At 41.3% G+C, this 17,229-nt stretch overlaps 1 protein-coding gene across 1 annotated transcript in view; it reads left to right on the top strand.

Moving 5' to 3' along the window:
- The window catches only part of syne1a (spectrin repeat containing, nuclear envelope 1a), a 113,983-nt gene that overhangs the window by 12,735 nt on the left and 84,019 nt on the right, over positions 1-17,229 (top strand). The window contains exons 8-37 of the mRNA XM_068576618.1: positions 253-365; positions 2,093-2,200; positions 2,679-2,816; positions 3,228-3,392; positions 3,654-3,766; positions 3,883-4,051; positions 4,206-4,302; positions 5,940-6,145; positions 6,583-6,747; positions 6,978-7,130; positions 7,615-7,758; positions 7,920-8,096; positions 8,573-8,731; positions 8,913-9,077; positions 9,260-9,394; positions 9,696-9,857; positions 9,991-10,199; positions 10,305-10,413; positions 10,527-10,691; positions 10,781-10,948; positions 11,503-11,667; positions 12,386-12,526; positions 12,615-12,775; positions 12,999-13,155; positions 14,237-14,464; positions 14,571-14,669; positions 14,978-15,165; positions 16,380-16,503; positions 16,663-16,829; positions 16,999-17,152. Of these exons, the coding sequence (XP_068432719.1) occupies positions 253-365; positions 2,093-2,200; positions 2,679-2,816; positions 3,228-3,392; positions 3,654-3,766; positions 3,883-4,051; positions 4,206-4,302; positions 5,940-6,145; positions 6,583-6,747; positions 6,978-7,130; positions 7,615-7,758; positions 7,920-8,096; positions 8,573-8,731; positions 8,913-9,077; positions 9,260-9,394; positions 9,696-9,857; positions 9,991-10,199; positions 10,305-10,413; positions 10,527-10,691; positions 10,781-10,948; positions 11,503-11,667; positions 12,386-12,526; positions 12,615-12,775; positions 12,999-13,155; positions 14,237-14,464; positions 14,571-14,669; positions 14,978-15,165; positions 16,380-16,503; positions 16,663-16,829; positions 16,999-17,152 (4,604 nt within the window). The remainder of the gene's footprint in view (positions 1-252; positions 366-2,092; positions 2,201-2,678; positions 2,817-3,227; positions 3,393-3,653; positions 3,767-3,882; positions 4,052-4,205; positions 4,303-5,939; positions 6,146-6,582; positions 6,748-6,977; positions 7,131-7,614; positions 7,759-7,919; positions 8,097-8,572; positions 8,732-8,912; positions 9,078-9,259; positions 9,395-9,695; positions 9,858-9,990; positions 10,200-10,304; positions 10,414-10,526; positions 10,692-10,780; positions 10,949-11,502; positions 11,668-12,385; positions 12,527-12,614; positions 12,776-12,998; positions 13,156-14,236; positions 14,465-14,570; positions 14,670-14,977; positions 15,166-16,379; positions 16,504-16,662; positions 16,830-16,998; positions 17,153-17,229) is intronic.

The following is a 17,229-nucleotide window of genomic DNA, read 5'->3' as shown; positions in this document are numbered from 1 at the left end:
GATATAATTAAGGTCCATTAGGCCATGAGATTCAGCATGGTGGAACCTCCAAACAATACTTGGACACTGATCTGAGAGCTGAAGGTTGTTTTCGTTTAAGGTGGCAGTTGTCTGTTTCTGAATTGATCTGAATAGATAGTCAGTCAAACATTTAAAAAATAATTATTCTTCTCTATGAGAGAAACTGTGGTAGAGTTATCAGCTGGCCTCGACCTGATATGACTTCTGATTACATTCATTTTACTTCCTCAGATGTCGATGTAGACAAGCCAGATGAGAAATCTATCATGACATACATAGCCCAGTTCCTGAAGCATCATCCTGATCTAAAGCAGAGCGACTCAGGCGGACAGCAAGAAGAAGAGGTAAGAATCTGTCCAATTAACCACAGTCTGGATACGCCATTCATTCTCTTCTTTCAATCTGCATCCTTCTCTTCAGATGTCACAGTTAGTGTGTCAAACTTCTTCTGTGACATTTACATAATTTGTATTTGGTCTTTGTTAAGTCAGTGGCATGTGCACAGTTGGGTCTTTCTAAATAAATTGATACATTTATTTATTTAATATAAATGGGATGCTTGTTTTAACCAAAGTGCAAGGTGGGAGAGGCTTTTTTCCATGGCCAAGTTACTTCGCGCTGTTTAAAATGTTCTGATGCAGTAAGCACCAGCAATCTGCGATCCAACATAGGTTAAAACAAACATTCATAAATTCACTCGTCATGTGACTCAGGTCTGGCAGCGTCTTTCCTGTTTTTTTGTGTTTCCTTGTTGCACATCTTTCTCTTTACATCTCCTGTTTCTAGTGTTTTTGTGTGGTGACTTCTTGTCTGTGGTTGTTGTGCTGGCCTCTCTCCCACAGCATAGTCTTGCTCCTCTTGATATAGAGGAATTGTTGGAGGGTTATAGAGGAGCTTAAAAGTCCCAGGGGCAGGTTTCCCATCATTTTCCGCTGCTCAATGCAATTAGCACCCATGCACATTCATGGTTTCCATATAAATGTGATTGATGCTTATTTTCTTGTCTCTACTATTGGATTACAGTATCACTGCCGATTGTACAGCATATGAGTGAGATTAAACATTGTTTTCCCATGTAAAAATAAAGCCTATATTCTAATATTGGCTCTTTATCTTACCTGATGTGATGTTCCTGCTGCAGGGTTTCTGAGCCATGCTAACAAAAGGAAGTCCAGTATCATAAGACGTGATATTACCATTTATTAACGTTACCTCCCGCTATGGCTCCTGGTTCCATTAGCATGACAATGAAAGCCTCTGGCATTGGGAGTGTGCATTGATACAGCTTATTTGATGGAAAGCTTGTGAATTGAAGTTGCCTGTTTTTAAGGTTAACAGTGGCAAGAACAATGAGGTTCTTGAAAGCCACGCTAACCACTTGCTCTGTGTTTTGTTTTCTTACAACGCTGAGGAGGCTTTTGGTGGTGTAAATATTCTCTTACAATGAATGAAGGTCTATAGGCTGTGGTGTGTTCACAGTAAAAAACAAAAGCGTTATTTTATCAAATAAATAGCAAATGAAATGCTGGTTGTATAATTATTTTCAGTTGATGACAATATAACGGATACAAATCCGATTCAGCATTAGCTGAATTAATTTTAACTCTGTCATAACAAATAAAGTTTGAAATCCGTACAGGAGCTGAAGTGAAAAAACTGAAAAGACAATCTCACAAGCTTTTGCAGCAGCATAGTATTATCGTCATGGTTACTTAAAATCCAATGATATGTCAGCAGGGGGTCTCATACAAAGTACCCTGTTTAAGCTGAGTGGTTTTGGCAGCTGTGGGTTTTTTGACGTTTTGTCCAACAGGGAGACACAGAGGATTAAGAGAACACATGTTTAACAGTACATGGCCTCTCTTTCACCCTCTTCCTTTCATCCATCCCTCAAACATTCATTTGGTTAATCACTTCTTCTCTCTGTCTTTCTGTTTTCCCCCTCTCCATTACACTTCTCCGTCTTCTCTTTTACTCTCTTTTTCATTTCCCCATCGCGCTTCCCAATTTCCATGTCCATCTTTCCACCCGTTGTTCACCCCATCACCCCTCACCCAACCCGGCCTCCTAGAGAGAGCAGCGAAAGAGCCTGAGGGAGCTCAAAATGTGGCTCAACCAGCTGGAGAGAGACGCAATACAGGCTCAGGAGACAGAGGGCAATCTCGCTCAACAGTACCAGGTTAGTGTGTGTGTGTGTGTGTGTGTGTGTGTGTGTGTGTGTGTGTGTGTGTGTGTGTGTGTGTGTGTGTGTGTGTGTGCTTGTGTGTGCCTGGTTGCTTGTGTGTCTGGATGTTTGTGCAGTTTAAACTGGGAACACTGGGCACAGACGCTCTTATTATTAGCCTAATCAGTGGCATTACACTGTGGGGATCAGACAGCAGCCGTCATATTCTCAGTCAATCTGGCTTATTCCACCAAGCCTCGGGATACTTTCCATATTCAACAGCATGTGGGATATTCTCATTTCTTGCACATTATACGACAAACCTGTAACCAGAGAGAATAGCATTCAGAGGCAGTTAGCCACAGATTTGATGACGAGGTCTGATTGGGTATCATTGGGAAGACGGTGCGCTAGTTTTGACGTCTGCATCCTGTAACTTGAACATTTTTGGAGCTTTGAATTATGACCATATTAAACTTCTCTCTTTTTTTAGTTGTTCAAGAGTCTGCGTGTCCAGTTGGAGATGAAGAGGAAGCAGGTGGAGGGAGCTTTGCAGTCCACTCAGAAGGATGGGATGCTAACTGTGGATCAGGCTCTGGTCAAGCAGGCCTGGGAAAGAGTCTCTAACAAGGTGAGAGAAATGAGAAATGGGAGAAAGAGAAATGGGATTTCCAGACAGATTTGAACCAAGGATGTGATGGTTGCATGGTTGTTTTAGAGTGCCAGGGCAGCAGTCTGTCATAGCTTTAGCTGTTTGAAAAATAAATAATTGAATGACATTTTGTCTCCTCCTTGTTAATAATGTATGTGTGATAATGTAATGCTTACACATACAATGTACACAAATAGAAGCTAAATCAGTTTAATTGCCTGTTTATTTTTAGCTTGGGATTTCTATTGTGATTGTTTTATCTGTAGTGTACTTTAACTTTTTAATTGGCGTGATAAGGGGATTTTTTTTTCTGTTATTGTGCCGCGCAATGAGTTAGGCAATCACAATCACAGTGTTTCTCTGTCTCCTCAACTGTGTTTCTTATTTTAGCTCCTGGACTGGCATCTGCAGCTGGACAGGTGTCTGCCAGCTCCTCTGGATATTGTGGGGGCGTGGCTGCATGAGGCCGAAGGAGCCTTGCGACAAGAGATCGTCATACATCAGGCACACGACATGACAGCTAACGTTGTCCACAGGGCTCTTGAGCAGCACAAGGTTAGCATGAAGGCCGAGAGAGAGGAGGAAAAATGCAGAAGAAAAGGCGCTGGAGAGGGCGATGGCTTTGTTCAGTGAATATTTAATATGAAATCAGTACTATTTCCTGAACTAAGCAGAATCTAAGTTTTAAATATCCTCCTAACATTTAAAGATCTACAGTCATTGTCGTTATTTTAATTTGTTTTAAAATGTTCTCATTAGAAACCTTGTATTAAGTATTCATTATTTTTCTGTGTCCATGTGTATTTACACTTGCAGGATGTGTTGAAAAGCCTTGAAAGTCACCAGCAGGTCTTTCAGAGGATCCATAAAGACAGAAGTGTCGATGGAGTCTCTGTTCCCCCTGACCAGCTCCAAGACATGGCCGAGAGGTAATCAAATCAAACTCACAGAGCATGAATTAACATTCTGCTTTCAGAGGAGAAGCTGAATGTGCGGGTCAAGCTGTGACACGTCTGATATCCTTTGTAAACTTTGTGTTTTTTAGGATGAACTTTGTCTCTACATCTTCGAGCATCCACTTGTGTAGAATGGAATACCTGGAGAACAAACACCACATGCAGGCCTTCCTCTCTCTAGCCGAGTCCAAGCTCAAGTCCTGGATCATAAAATACGGCCGACAAGAGTCGGTGGAACTGATGCTCCACAACTACGTGGTAAGCTCAGTTTTCAATTCACTCTGTACATGATGTACTGAACTGTTAATTGGATCTTTACGGTTTGACTGCATATACTATATTGTATGCCTGCTGTATTTGCTTTATGATTCAAATGTGTTTATATTTTCCTCTTTGATTCTGTCTTCAACAGTTATTTGTGGAGAAGCAACATTTTTTTGAGAACTACGACGCATTGTTTCGGTCCTTGAAACAGTCAGCTGAGGCCTATGTCAATGCTGACAGCTCAGGTGAGAAATACAAATATTTATTATAAATGTATTATTTGATATGTAACACACAGTATAACTTTCTTGGATCAGGGGCGAGCTACTGATAAACGTTAAATAATTGTATTTAGCAGCCGCTCGTCCAGATAAAAATCCTCTGTGAAGGAAGTAATCTTACATTATAAGATACAGGACTGTCTGTTTTTGTCTATTCCAGCAAATTAAATACTTCGCTAATTAAGGTTATTTCAATGTCAAAATTACATACAAATATAAAACTGCAGCAGTCCTGCTCAGTGATGCAGTGATGTTATGCCATGTAATTGCCCACAATGGTCTCATACAATTAGAGAGATATTACAGGGATAAATATCTCTGTATACATGTTATGGTTGTTGTATACATTGTACACATAGCTCACCTTTATTGCGCCTTGTCAATAACTTATCAACCAATGAGACTTTCTCCTTCACTAGCTCAGTTTTTCCCCTGTCTGGTTTTACAGCTGGGTAGAAGGGGAGAGTCTGCAGGCTACAGCTAAATGAGGTTCCTCCATTCCCAGCTCTCAGTGGGGAATACAACCCCATTTGCTAGTTAGGCGCTGCTCCACTTCTGCAGGTCTCTGGGCGCAAACTGAGCTAGCTTGTTGGTTCCATTAAGTTTCAGGGTCGTGCTGCTTTAGGGTATGCAGAGCGGGGAAGTGAGGTATAGCGAGAAATCAGGACATTTGAGATTTGATTGGCCGCCCCCCACAAATGTATTACCCCCCGCTGTCACGATCATACCCACCGGAGGCTCGCTGTTAGTTAGCACCCCAGGGCTGTGATTGGCTGGATGAGAGATCCTTCAGATCTGTATAAAGGCCCACTTTATAAAGGTTACACTAAACTGAGTCCAAAGAGGAAAATAACCGGGTTGAAATGTAATGATCCACTATTTAAAGGCATGATACTATCTGATTGATGTCTATTTGAAACTTGATATTTGCTTTTGGTGGAACGATTGATCAGCTCGACACTGGCTGACAATAATTTGTGGTACAGGACTTGTGAGACCAGAGCGTTTGCACCAAAGAAATGGAACACACAAGCAAAGATACCACGTCTCCCTGTAGTGAGAGTTTTGAGGTCAGAGAGTTGTATTTGTAGCTTATCTGTCATGTGCCTTTCGTCTGGTGTCTGTATGAATATGTGCACCATATGTGCAGTGCCTCAAAAAGAACCTATGTAACTTTTGCTCAGCAGTGTTCATAAGTAACAATTATATAGTAACAGCCTAAATGTACATGCTAATAGTGGTATAAGTTAAACAAAGGGAGAGAAGAGTCCACAAGTCATCAAACAGACTTAATAAGTTAATAGTAAAAGTTACATGGCAATAGCTATCTGAACATTAGCTCACATTGTGTGCTCACATGTGCCAAAACAGACCAAGTGCGTAATCTCACTTAAACCGCAATAAAAATGCATATAAATTGACAAGGAATTCAATAATTAGTTTTAATTTTGAAGTAAGTTGACGGTACCTCCTACTAGTATAACTAGTATTGTTAGTAGCAGTTATTAGGAATAGTCGTAGCGGTTGCAGCAGTGCAAGCCAGTACTACTGCTCTTGTCGTTGTAGTTGTTGTTGTTAAAGTTGATGTGTCACTCCTCCAGTGGACGAGGGTGAGATGGGAGTGCGCAGGTTCATGCGGGAGGTGGTGACCCAGTGGAGGAGTCTGTCCATGGAGGTGCGCAGCGTGAAGAGCATGCTGGAGGAGGTGCTGTCCAACTGGGAGAGGCACAGCTCAACGGTGGCCTCCTTACAGGCCTGGCTGGAGGATGCAGAGGAAGCCCTGAGGCAGCCGGAAAACACTAAACGGGTTTGAGATTTAACTCTTAATATTGTCGGACACTCTAAGTTTTTATGTGAACAGATTAAGAGATTCTTCATACATGCGTTTATTTGATGGACTCAAATGCCTTCAGAGTAGTAGCAGTTAAATCCACGTCAGCCCAATTTCAAGCATTTGGTTTTTTAAGTGGAATCCTATTAGCGGTCTCCACTCGAGTATCAAATGATCTTCTTGACTTACAACAAGCCACGGAGGATATTACAGTTGTCACATCGCCATGGTTACCTCAGAGTCACATCCCCACCAAGGATTAGACAGCTAATTACCCCAGTTTCTTATTGTCCTTTCTTTGTTTCTTTCTTTGAATTCCTTTCTTTGTCTCTTTTTTGATTCGCTTTCTTTCTTCTTTTCTTTGGCACTCATTCTGTGTGTTCTTTGTTTCTCTTAATTTGTCTCTCATCCAGGAGTTTTTCAGGAATCTCAGCCACTGGATGGATCAGCATGCAGCCATGAACGACGCAGGGAATTTTCTCATTGAAACATGTGACGAGACCGTGTCGCTTGATCTCAAGCAGCAGCTGCTTCTTTTGAATGGACGATGGAGAGACCTCTTCCTCAAAGTTAAACAAGTAAGTCAAACAAATACGACTGTATGTCAGAGACAAGCCTGAAATGTACCTATTGTCTACCTAGGTGTGTATCTCAGTGCATTTTTTGTTTTTAGATGATTTAGTAACCAGATGGCAGTTTTAAGAAAGTTTCAGGTTTGGTACTATTTGACCTAAGCCTGATGAAAATACATCTCTCCATATTTCTCCAAATCAATCCTAATCTTTGTACCAACTTTTCTTTACTGCAGTATGCCTGTGCAGATGAGCTGGAGAAGTGGAGGAAAGACTATCTGAAGGCTGTATCTGCCCTTAAAGAGCTGCTGGACATAGCAGAGGCAAAGCTCAATGTTCCTGTCCAGGTGTCTTTCCTCAATGTTAGAGCCTTTCTGCAGGACGTGGAGGTGAGAAAATCAAACCTCTATTCTGTGTTTAAATCATTGGTGAAGGTTTTTGGATGATAAACCCTATTTTAAGATCTTTTAACAATAAACTAGAAACATAAAGACCAAAATATAATTGTCTGTCATGGGGATCACGTCAAGGAACTCCTCGGTGATCGGCTAGTTGACCAATATGTCGCGTAATATCAGTCTAATCGATTGCGAGTGTGTCTCAGTGGTTAGTATGCTCGTCTTTCAATCAAAGGATCGATGGTTTGAACCCCAGCTCTGCTAGTTTTAATTTTTTTTAAAAAGAGAGTTTTTTCCTGGTGAACTTGCACTCCCTAAACTTTTGATGAACATTCACTAAAAGCTTTTGTCACTGCTGTTTTGAAGTAAGAGCTGCACACAACCTTGTTTTGTTGTTGCCAAAAGCAGTTTTGATAGAAGTACGTTCAGTTTAAGGATGCTCAAGATGACCCTTCGCCTCCACGTCTCATCTCAGAATACCAAGCAAAAGGTTGTTGCCATGGAGACACAATACAAGTTGGCCGCCCGCAGTGCTCAGCTCCTCGCCAAGGACGCGCCGCATGACGAGGCTGCCAGGGTCATGGCGACTATGGCAGCAGCCAAAGGTCAGCTGAGTAAGGTACGTATCATTCAAGTCAGAAACACAAGAAGTTTTATGACATCAATCTCAAGTCTTTCTTTGAAAGCGAAAATAATTATATTTACTCTCCAGAAAGACTTTTTTAACAATATCCTCACATTGTTATTTACTATTTAATGGCCTCTGTTGTTTGTCTCCAGGTGAGAGAGCGCTGTCCCTCCCTTGTGAGGGAGTGTCATGTCCTTCTGCCGCTGCTGGAAGAGATGGAGAAACACATCACTGCTTTCTACCAAGCCCTGGAGCGGGCCAGTCGCATCACCTCGGCTGCCAGAGACCCAGACACACAGACCCAGACCCAGCAAAAACTAAAGTGGCAGGTTAGATATGATGACAGTGAACAGATTGAACTTAAATGGTTACAAAGTAGAAGCCTGACTAGTTAAAGGAAAAAATAATAACATTTTTTTTTTACAGCAAGGTGTCTGATTGTAGTAGAGTTCATTCTTAGTCTGCACACAATTAGTTTTACAGTACAATTAATATATATCATAGGTAGAATATCTGATGTTTAAATTAATATGTTATCATAAGCAAAAGCAATCTGGCAAAATCTACAAATATAAGACTTAAGGATATACCCACATCTGCTCTGTGGTGGGTCTATTATTTCATCTACACTATCCACAGCTCCTTGGAATCATATTAATCTACTTACAACATATTTGTACTATAACCTTTTTGTCGTATGGGAAGGGAATTGCTGATATATAAAAAAGAAATGTTGACATACTGGAATGCACCAATATGAACACTCTTTCATAACAAGTTGTCTTTGTTTCCTCAATCTCCTCAGGATTTGTTAAACCAGCAGCAAAGCTGTAAACGCTGTCTGTCAGTGATCGAGAGGAATCACCACACATTGCAGAAGGCTCTCTCCACGAGTAAGGTGCTTCGAAACGTTGACATGTCCCTGCTACAAAAGAGAGTGGCTGAAATACAGGGCTCGGCACAGGTTAGTGTTAAACTACCTGTACACGTTTACATACCGCATCGCTGATTGTATTAATTAGGTTACAAGAACATCAGAAGACCCAGGAGGCAAAAGTGTGCGTGCGCCTCATAAATAATGTAATTACACTCTATTACCGATGAGACCAGTTACAATCACCGCTGCCTACTGTCCGTCCTCTCAGGTTTTGCTGAAGGAGGTTGGGGAATGGAGAAGGCAGGAAGAGGCCAACAACTGTCTCAGGAGGAGGTTTGAGGAGTCAAGACAAGAGCTGGAGAGAGTGTTGAAAAAAGCCCACGGCTGTTTGAGAGAGACTGGAGATGCTGAGGAGTTACTGAAGAAACACCATGTAAGATTAAACCCATAACCTTCTGCTGGAGCTCATCCGTTGAAAAAGAACATGGCTGCTGAAGCTTTTCCTGACCGCAAAGACAAACAGTTACAGCGTGTAAACAGTAGCAAACAGAACTCAAAATACATCTGTATGTCATTCTGTTGTTTGGTCAAATCATACATTTTTATTCTGCACAGGATTTCTTTGGCCAACTGGACCAGCGGTTGCTGAGCGTGTTCTTGAAGGCATGTGACGAACTTACTGACATCCTACCACAGGAGGAGCAACAGGGGCTGCAAGAAACTGTCCGCAGACTCCACAAACACTGGAAGGTCAGGGGTTACTGCGCGTTAATACTCTCACTAATTACTATACATCCCTGGATGCGCTTAGCTGATACTTCATTAACGAAACCAGGAGGACCTATGGCTTTGGTTTAGTTCCCTCCAGTGTGTTTCTAATGAACTTGTACTAGCTATATTAAAATGTAACCCTCTTCAGTGTTTACTCACAGTCTCCTGAGAGGATATTTTTTGCCTTTGACAGTTTTGGGGATGATATAATGTGACACTGTTACTTATTTATGTCATAGTATATCTAATCTACTCTGTTCCTTCTGACTCTTTTCTACAGGACATCCAGAGCGAGATACCGTCTCACTTGCTTTGTCTGAAAGTGGAGGTGGAACAAAGTCGGGTAGCTGTGATCCTACAGGACTGCAGAGCAGAGCTGGACAGAGAAATACAAGCCCTCTCCGGTACCTGCACCAGTGAGCGCGTGATCAAAGAGCACAGAGTGAGCATCGGATTTGGTAGAGACTTAAAACAGATTAAACCAAGAGTGAGAGAAGGAGGAAGATAAAATCACTTAACGTCATCATCTTTCTTGAGCATTTTAAATTCAACATTTCCTTCTCTTTTATCTCCAGACTTTTTTCAGGGAACGTAAACCTTTGACTTTGTGTGAGAAGAGGATTAGAAATATGGAAGATCTGTGTCATAAATTGCCTGACAACGACCCGGCTTATCGAATGCTAGACTCCACAAGAAGGGCTGTAGAGGAGGTTACAGAGCAAATCAAAAGCACTCACCTCAAACTGGAGCATCACCCTGATAAGTGGAAAAAGTGGAATGAGAGGTAAAGGTTGATAAAAAATCAGTCCTCCAAAATGTCTCCAACTCCTTAAAGTCGGAAATCTTTTAATCACTGAAGAGGTTTCAAAGCAGTTGTTCCTTTTTCTAGGTTCTGTGAGATTTCTGATTGGCTCTCATCTCAGAGGAGGCAGGTGAGGCTCCTGAGAGAGACAGCAAGAAATTCCACCCATCAGGAGCAAGTTGATGCTGCTGTTCAGGTGAGCTAGCACATTATATTAGCTGCTGTCGGCACAAATAATAGCTGATGATTCAATGCAGCTTGGCCTCAGTAAACCTGCATTATCTTTTTTTGTGCTTCCACTATTTCCAGGCACTACAGGAAGCAGCAGATGCCCGAGAGGAGAGCCTGTTGTGGCTTAAGAGCCGTCTTGCTGGACTGTCTGAGGTTAGCTCTGAACTGGAGATCCAGAGACAGAGAACGGCCCTCGCCAAACTCTCAGCTGACCTGCGGGCACTCTTTTCTTCACTCTGTCAGGTATTCTGAGATAGTCCAAATGCTTTCAAATGTGTCTATGTCCTCTGTTATCTCAACAAAATCTGATCCATTGCCTTCCTCATTCACAGTGGGGTGAGGAGGGCTCTCCTATGTTCCAGTACGAGGAGCTGAGAGAGGAGGTGCATGGTGCTCTGGAAGAGGTTCTCAGAGTGCGAAGGGAGGCTGAGGAGCAGACCAGCAGGATCCTGGATGCTGAGGATCTGGAAGAGGCCAAGCAACTATATCTTATTCACCAGGTGTGTGTAGTGAGGCAGGAGAGAGGTGATGTCAACTCTGTGCAGGTATTTAATTAACAGAAGCTTGCATCAAAAGGAAACATCAGATGAAACTGCAATCAGTTGATGTTTCGTGTTCAAATAAAGCACTTTCTAGCCTCTTCAATCTCTCTATTCAAATGTCTTACCCTCAGTTTATTTTGTATCTTGTGAAGGAACACAAATTATTTTTGTTTGAGTTAATTGTTTTTCTAACTGGTTTAAGTAATATGAATCAAATGAAAGACATTTCACAAATATTTTGAAGAGTAACTTTGCCCCTCAAAGTCGTAGTTTTACTGACCTCCAGGGGTTTCACTTCTTTCAGTTATGTTCATGTACTCTAAGACCCTGCAACATCAATGTATACTTCCAATGTTACAAGATTTTTTTATTGTCATTGTACAATGGTTGCACAACAAAACGGTGTCGATAGATGCTACAAAGGACAGTCCCACTTCAATTATGCTAATTTTGCTGCAAAAAACACATTTGTCCTCTGACATGTTATTTTCTTTTCTATGTGTTTGTGATAGCACCACTTAAAGCGCCTTCACGCTAACAAGACGGAGGCGGAGCTTCTGGTGGCCCACTGCCACCAGCTGCAGAAAGGGGAGGGGCTCGACCAGTCTCTCCGGGAGCTGGAGGGAGCGTTCAGAGACGTCGACCACAAATCAGGAGCAAAAGAGCCCAACCTGCAGGTAGACCAAGTCACACATGTCAGTATGCTAATGTTTGCATGTGTAGTGGTCACACAGACCCCTGCAGACGTCATTGATTGGTCCATGTTAAACCTTAACAAGATATTGATTGTTATGCGGTATGTTTATTATGTTTGTGTCTGTTTTATTGGGATTTGGATACATCTATTATATCACTGTCTTCGAATTGATCAGAAAATCAACATGTGTCTGCATGAAAATTACAAAGATGTATGGAGTGAATAAGTAAATTATCAAGAGGAAAAACACTGCAAAATACCTTCAATCAAAACTCCAAGACATCAGAGATGAATGTTTAAGGTTTTGGTGTCTGTCCCTCTGAATAAATCAAAGTTAAAGATCCATTTTAGACAGATCTTATTACACCAGCATTAAATAATTAAAGAGAGAGAGAGAGAGAGAGAGAGAGAGAGAGAGAGAGAGAGAGAGAGAGAGAGAGAGAGAGAGAGAGAGAGAGAGAGAGAGAGAGAGAGAGAGATTGATGCAGTTGATCAGTATGCATTAAAAAAAGGCATTTTTGTTCTTTGTAATAATTTAGTTGGATAATCTAGAAAATTAAATGAGTATGAGGGAGTATTCTTTAAATGAAACCAAACTCGACCGTTCCCATTAACTCTGTGTGTACATATCTATTACATTTTCTGTATGAAACTTTATGCACTGACATTATATGTTGCTGTTTTTTCATCATCTCAAGGCAACTCTGAGCTCCTGGCAGAGTTTTGAAGCAGAAAGAGAAAAAATTTGGAGGTTTATCAGTCAAACCAGCAAAGAGCTGCACAAAGAACTTATTTTCAACACGCTGGACAGCCTAAAATCAGAACTGGAGCAGAACAAGGTGTGCATTTACAATAAGTGTGTGAGTACATGTATGTTGTGCATGCTCTGTGTTTGCTCAAACAATGTATTTATTTTTTTGTCTGTAGGAGCTCCTCACAAAGGTTGAGGATTGTTTTGTGCGGGCAGCTTTCCTCCTCGAGAAGGCAGAAGAAATTCAGCTCGGTCCGAAGAATCACACTCTTCTTCTCCAGCAGGCCGAGTCAACCAGGGAAGCCATCTCACAACTTCAAGACCACCTCAACAAGAAGTATGTCCCATCCTCATCCCAAGCTCCCCACCCAATTAAATCACACTGTAAAGTCCTCAAACTTCAAATCGTAATTTCCAGTTTGATAAAAAGTGTAGAAGCAGTTTTCATCATGTTAAATGGTATATTTGTTTCCCAGTTTGTTCTCATTCTTACTGAATATCTAGATATGCACGGAGTACAGTTAACACAATTGTTCTTGATTTAATCTTGTGTCTCCCAGTGTTGTCCAGCTGGAGATGATGTGTATGTGGTGGGAGCGCTTCGGCAGTGAATCAGAGACTTTCTCTCTATGGATCAGTGAAAAAGAGAAGGAGTTGGAGGCTGTCAACGCCACGTCGTCCATAGATCCTCTGGATAAACACATCAGCACAGTGGAAGTATGTTGTGTATCTCTTTACCTTGTTTTTTTAATATATAATACTGACTGCGTGCTGTATAGCTAAAAGAAATAACTCCACAGCTTCTTCAATCATCTTCAGATATTCATGAATAAATATACATCATCCACATGTTTCTTTAATCACTTCCAAGAAAAATCGTCAAATTGCCATCTGGCGTTTAGCCTGGAGTGTACAGTAGCCTGAGGGTTATTAAGATTAAGATGAAATAAGATTACATTTGAACGTCCCCCAAAGGGGAAATTGGGTCAGAGGAGCTGCAGCGGAGACTAGGATGTAGAAAATAAATTGATCATATTGAAAAAATATATAATCTTGGTTTTCCAGACCTCAGCCTTTAATCTCATGAAGGTAGAGAAGAAGAAAAAAACATGAGTTAAGAAATCCTGCGGCTGCCATTTGATTAGCTTTGAGTTTAAAAAAACATTTGCTTCTAGAAACAGCACAGTCAGTTTCCTTTTCAACCCAACAGCTGTGCTTGAATCTTTCTCGAACTTGTTAGCGTGTTTAAATTGGATGCTTGATGGAGCCCCCGGAAGAATTCAGCCGAACAACTTCTCTCGTTCTAGTAAATATATTATCTGATCACAAGCAAAGTATAAGCGCTGCATCTGCAAGAGCACTGAGGAATGAACAACTGCCCAACAACCGGAAGTTCGGGCCTTTCATACACAGGTTTCCATCACAGGTTTTGCACCATCCTGACATCTAATTGGCTGCCAGGGACAAGGAGGAGGAGAATCTTATCCCTCACCTTTTCTCACAAGACTGGGTCGTGCAATGGCCAGTCTGCTTCCCTTATGAAAACGTACTGATAACATGCAGGGGTGTTGTAGTGCGAGGCGTTTCCCAGACACAACTACAGCTTAATTATGTATAATTATATTATCAAACTCTATAAACATTAAGAGAGATTATTGTATCCATCATAGACAAATGAATTTATGGACAATAACACATAACATTGTCTGTTCTGTCTTATCTTATAGTTGCTTTTTTACAACTCATGCCTCCAATGTTTTTCCCTCTTGAATATTCCTCTGCTGTTACATCCTCACAGGCTGTGGCAGAAGGTTTAGAGGAGAGAAGGGCAGCCCTGGTCCACATGGAAGTGGACTGTGAAGCCCTGTCGGCGTTCGTGAGCCCTGGAGAGGCCGGACGTATCCGCACTCGATTTGCACAGATGAGACGCGACTGGGAAGCGTTGATGGGGAGAGTAGAGCAGCTGGGAGGACAGCTCAACCAGAGCGCCTCGTACCGGCAGAGATACAACGATAGCCTTGAACAGGTATACAGCAACACACAATAGTTTCATGCAGAAATTATTATTAAATTCTCGGCAGGGCCACTGGTTAAATATACTTTTAAATAATTGAAGCTGTTGTTATTATCAGGTCAAGAAAGCAATGGCTGACCTTAAAGAGAAGCTCGACTGTCCCGTCACATACTGCTCTTCTTCATCTGAGACCTACAAAAGCCTCCAGGATCATATGGTAAAAAAACAAAGAACACCATAATGCGACATCACTATGTGGATTTACAGTTTTAACTTTAAGGTTGACTACAAACTATAAACTCAGGACCTCTTCTTTGGGATTTTTCGTAAGTAAATGGTATTTTAATCAACTTATTCCTGATTCATTTTCAGGTTATACAGTCATATCAGTATGAGACTGTATGAAGTAATTTAGCACATTCTTACTTATCATTTTAGTCGGATTTATGTTCAAGAGTCAAGTTTTTAGCTATTGAGGTTGAACGTTCTCTGCAGAGCTGACAAGTACATATCCGTTTCCTCCAGGAGGTCTGCCAGGCTGTTGAGCAGCTGAACCCCAGGCTGATGTCTTTGTGCTCGGCCATGAAAAGGCTGGGAGAGGGCAGCCAGCTGCAGGAAGAGGTGGCTAACCTCCAGAAGCAACAGCGAGAACTTTTGGCAAAGGCAACAGAAAAGCAATCTACATTACAGAGCCTTCTAGCACTTTGGCAGAGGTAACGTTATATGTGTCTGTTTATTTTTTTTAAATTGGGGCATCAGCAAAAGAAGCTGTGGGAAAAAAATATGCATTTACATTTTTTTTGAAGAACATCAGTCTGTAATCTCATGTATCTCATGCTCTAGCTTTGCTCAGCAATTTTCTGAATATATTACTATTGAATACCCAGATATGAGCCATCCTATTCAGCTTTTAAGACCGAATAGTTGTCATAAGCTTGATTATATTTAGTATGTATTGCCAGCTGTTGTGATGCCCTGCTGGGCTGACGCTGTACATTTTAAGTGTGTCCCTGCAACAACTAGAAGAGGCGTGTTTGAATGTTTCAGGGATTTGCCTTATAAGACTGCTAAATTATTTTATTTTGAGTCAATGACTGCTGTCAGTTTTGGTCCGTGCGTCACACACATCTTATTCTGATCATAAAAATCATGCTGTTTCCCCTTTTATTTGTGCATATCTGTTATTTCTGCTGAATCCTCCTCTTTGTGCCAATTTCCTCTTTTATTCCTGGAATCATTCCCTCATACTAGTGTGATGAAGAGAAGCGAGATCTTGTCTTTCACTCAATCTGTCTGTCCTCCAGTCAGCCTGCGCCTTTCTATTCTCATAAAATGCTTTTCTTATCACTTGCTTTGATCACACAATAGACCTGGACAATAGACTGGAGCGATTGTTTCTCACTCTGTATTAGTCCCGTGGGAGCTGTTTATAGTCTCAACGCTTCTGTGCTTGTTTTATCGTGTTCATGCAGTCACTCACTCTTTTTAGTTTAATTACATTTTATTTTTGATAGTGACCTTCAACTGAGTTTACGTGTGTGTGTGTCAGTGTGTTTATGTGTGGCTCTCTGCAGTACAATCTTCTCCCCTGCAGGTGTATATACGAGGGATTACTTGGGTGCTCTGGCAAGATAGGTAGCCACATTATGACCCTGTCACTGATACTGCCGCTTGGTCAGATAATAACAAAATAATACACCGACTGTATCCCTGTGTGTGTGTGTGTGTGTGTGTGTGTGTGCGTGTGTGTGTGTGTGTGTGTGTGTGTGTGTGTGTGTGTGTGTCATCCCCTATGCTAATACTTTAAGATCACAGGTTACTAATACAGATATATTGTTCGATCAGTATTTATTCTATTTATTTTCAGAATAGTGCTGCATGAATTGTATTTTATTTGAATACTATTTTGTGCCCTTTGTATCTACAGATTTGAAAAGGAGAGTTCCTCTATGAAAAGCTGGCTGGGCAGGTGTGAGTCTGTTTGCTGTCCGGACTCAAACCTGCTTTCTGCAGACAAAATAAAGCTTAGGAATGAACTACTAAATGTACAGGTAAGTCATTTTAATATTATTGTTTCTCACTAACCTCCCCATTTGCATGTTGAATGTTTATATAAACTTCTCAGTTTTATTTTTTACCTCAACAGTTACTTGAGCTAATTGGCTATTTTTGTGTGGCATCATTTATAAAATATGTATTCACCTCACTAGGAAATGCAGAGGGAGACAGCATCCTATGAGGTTCTTCTGCAGGGCCTTGTGAATCTTGCGCTGTGTCTGTATCCCGCAACGACTGAAGCTCGTATCCAAGAGCTCAGCAATGATCTCGTACAACTGCAGGAAAGATGCACCTCTGTGAAGAACAGTGCATCACAAAGGCAATTCTCTTATTTGATGTATCATACAGATTATTCCACTTTATGTATCTCTCCATAAATGGCATCCGGAAATTGTGTGGTTCAGCTTTTGTTTGTTTTATTTAAATATACATCTGTCACAACAATAATCCATGTCCTGAATCCAAACTGCCTTTCCCCTCTCTTTTAGACTTGAGCTGCTGGAGTCACAGTTGTCACAGCTGGAGCAGTTTGATCAGGCATTGCTGACTCTGACCCAAAGTAGTGAAAAGTTCCTATCTGGTCTGAGAAGCTCTTCCCAGGTTGATATTGCTGATCTTGAGTCTGCAATTAGTCAGCTGAAGGTGAATAATCAGAATCAGCTTTAATGGCCATGTACATAATCAATACTTTGCTAACATTTATGTCCTTTACAGTTTTT

Source organism: Clinocottus analis, unplaced genomic scaffold (assembly GCF_023055335.1).
Source record: "Clinocottus analis isolate CAN_PGR_092001 unplaced genomic scaffold, fCliAna1.0.p SCAF_15, whole genome shotgun sequence".
Classification (NCBI taxonomy): Eukaryota; Metazoa; Chordata; class Actinopteri; order Perciformes; family Cottidae; genus Clinocottus; species Clinocottus analis.
The sequence above is the reverse complement of the archived record's forward strand: the minus strand, read 5'-3'. Positions and strand labels throughout refer to the sequence as shown.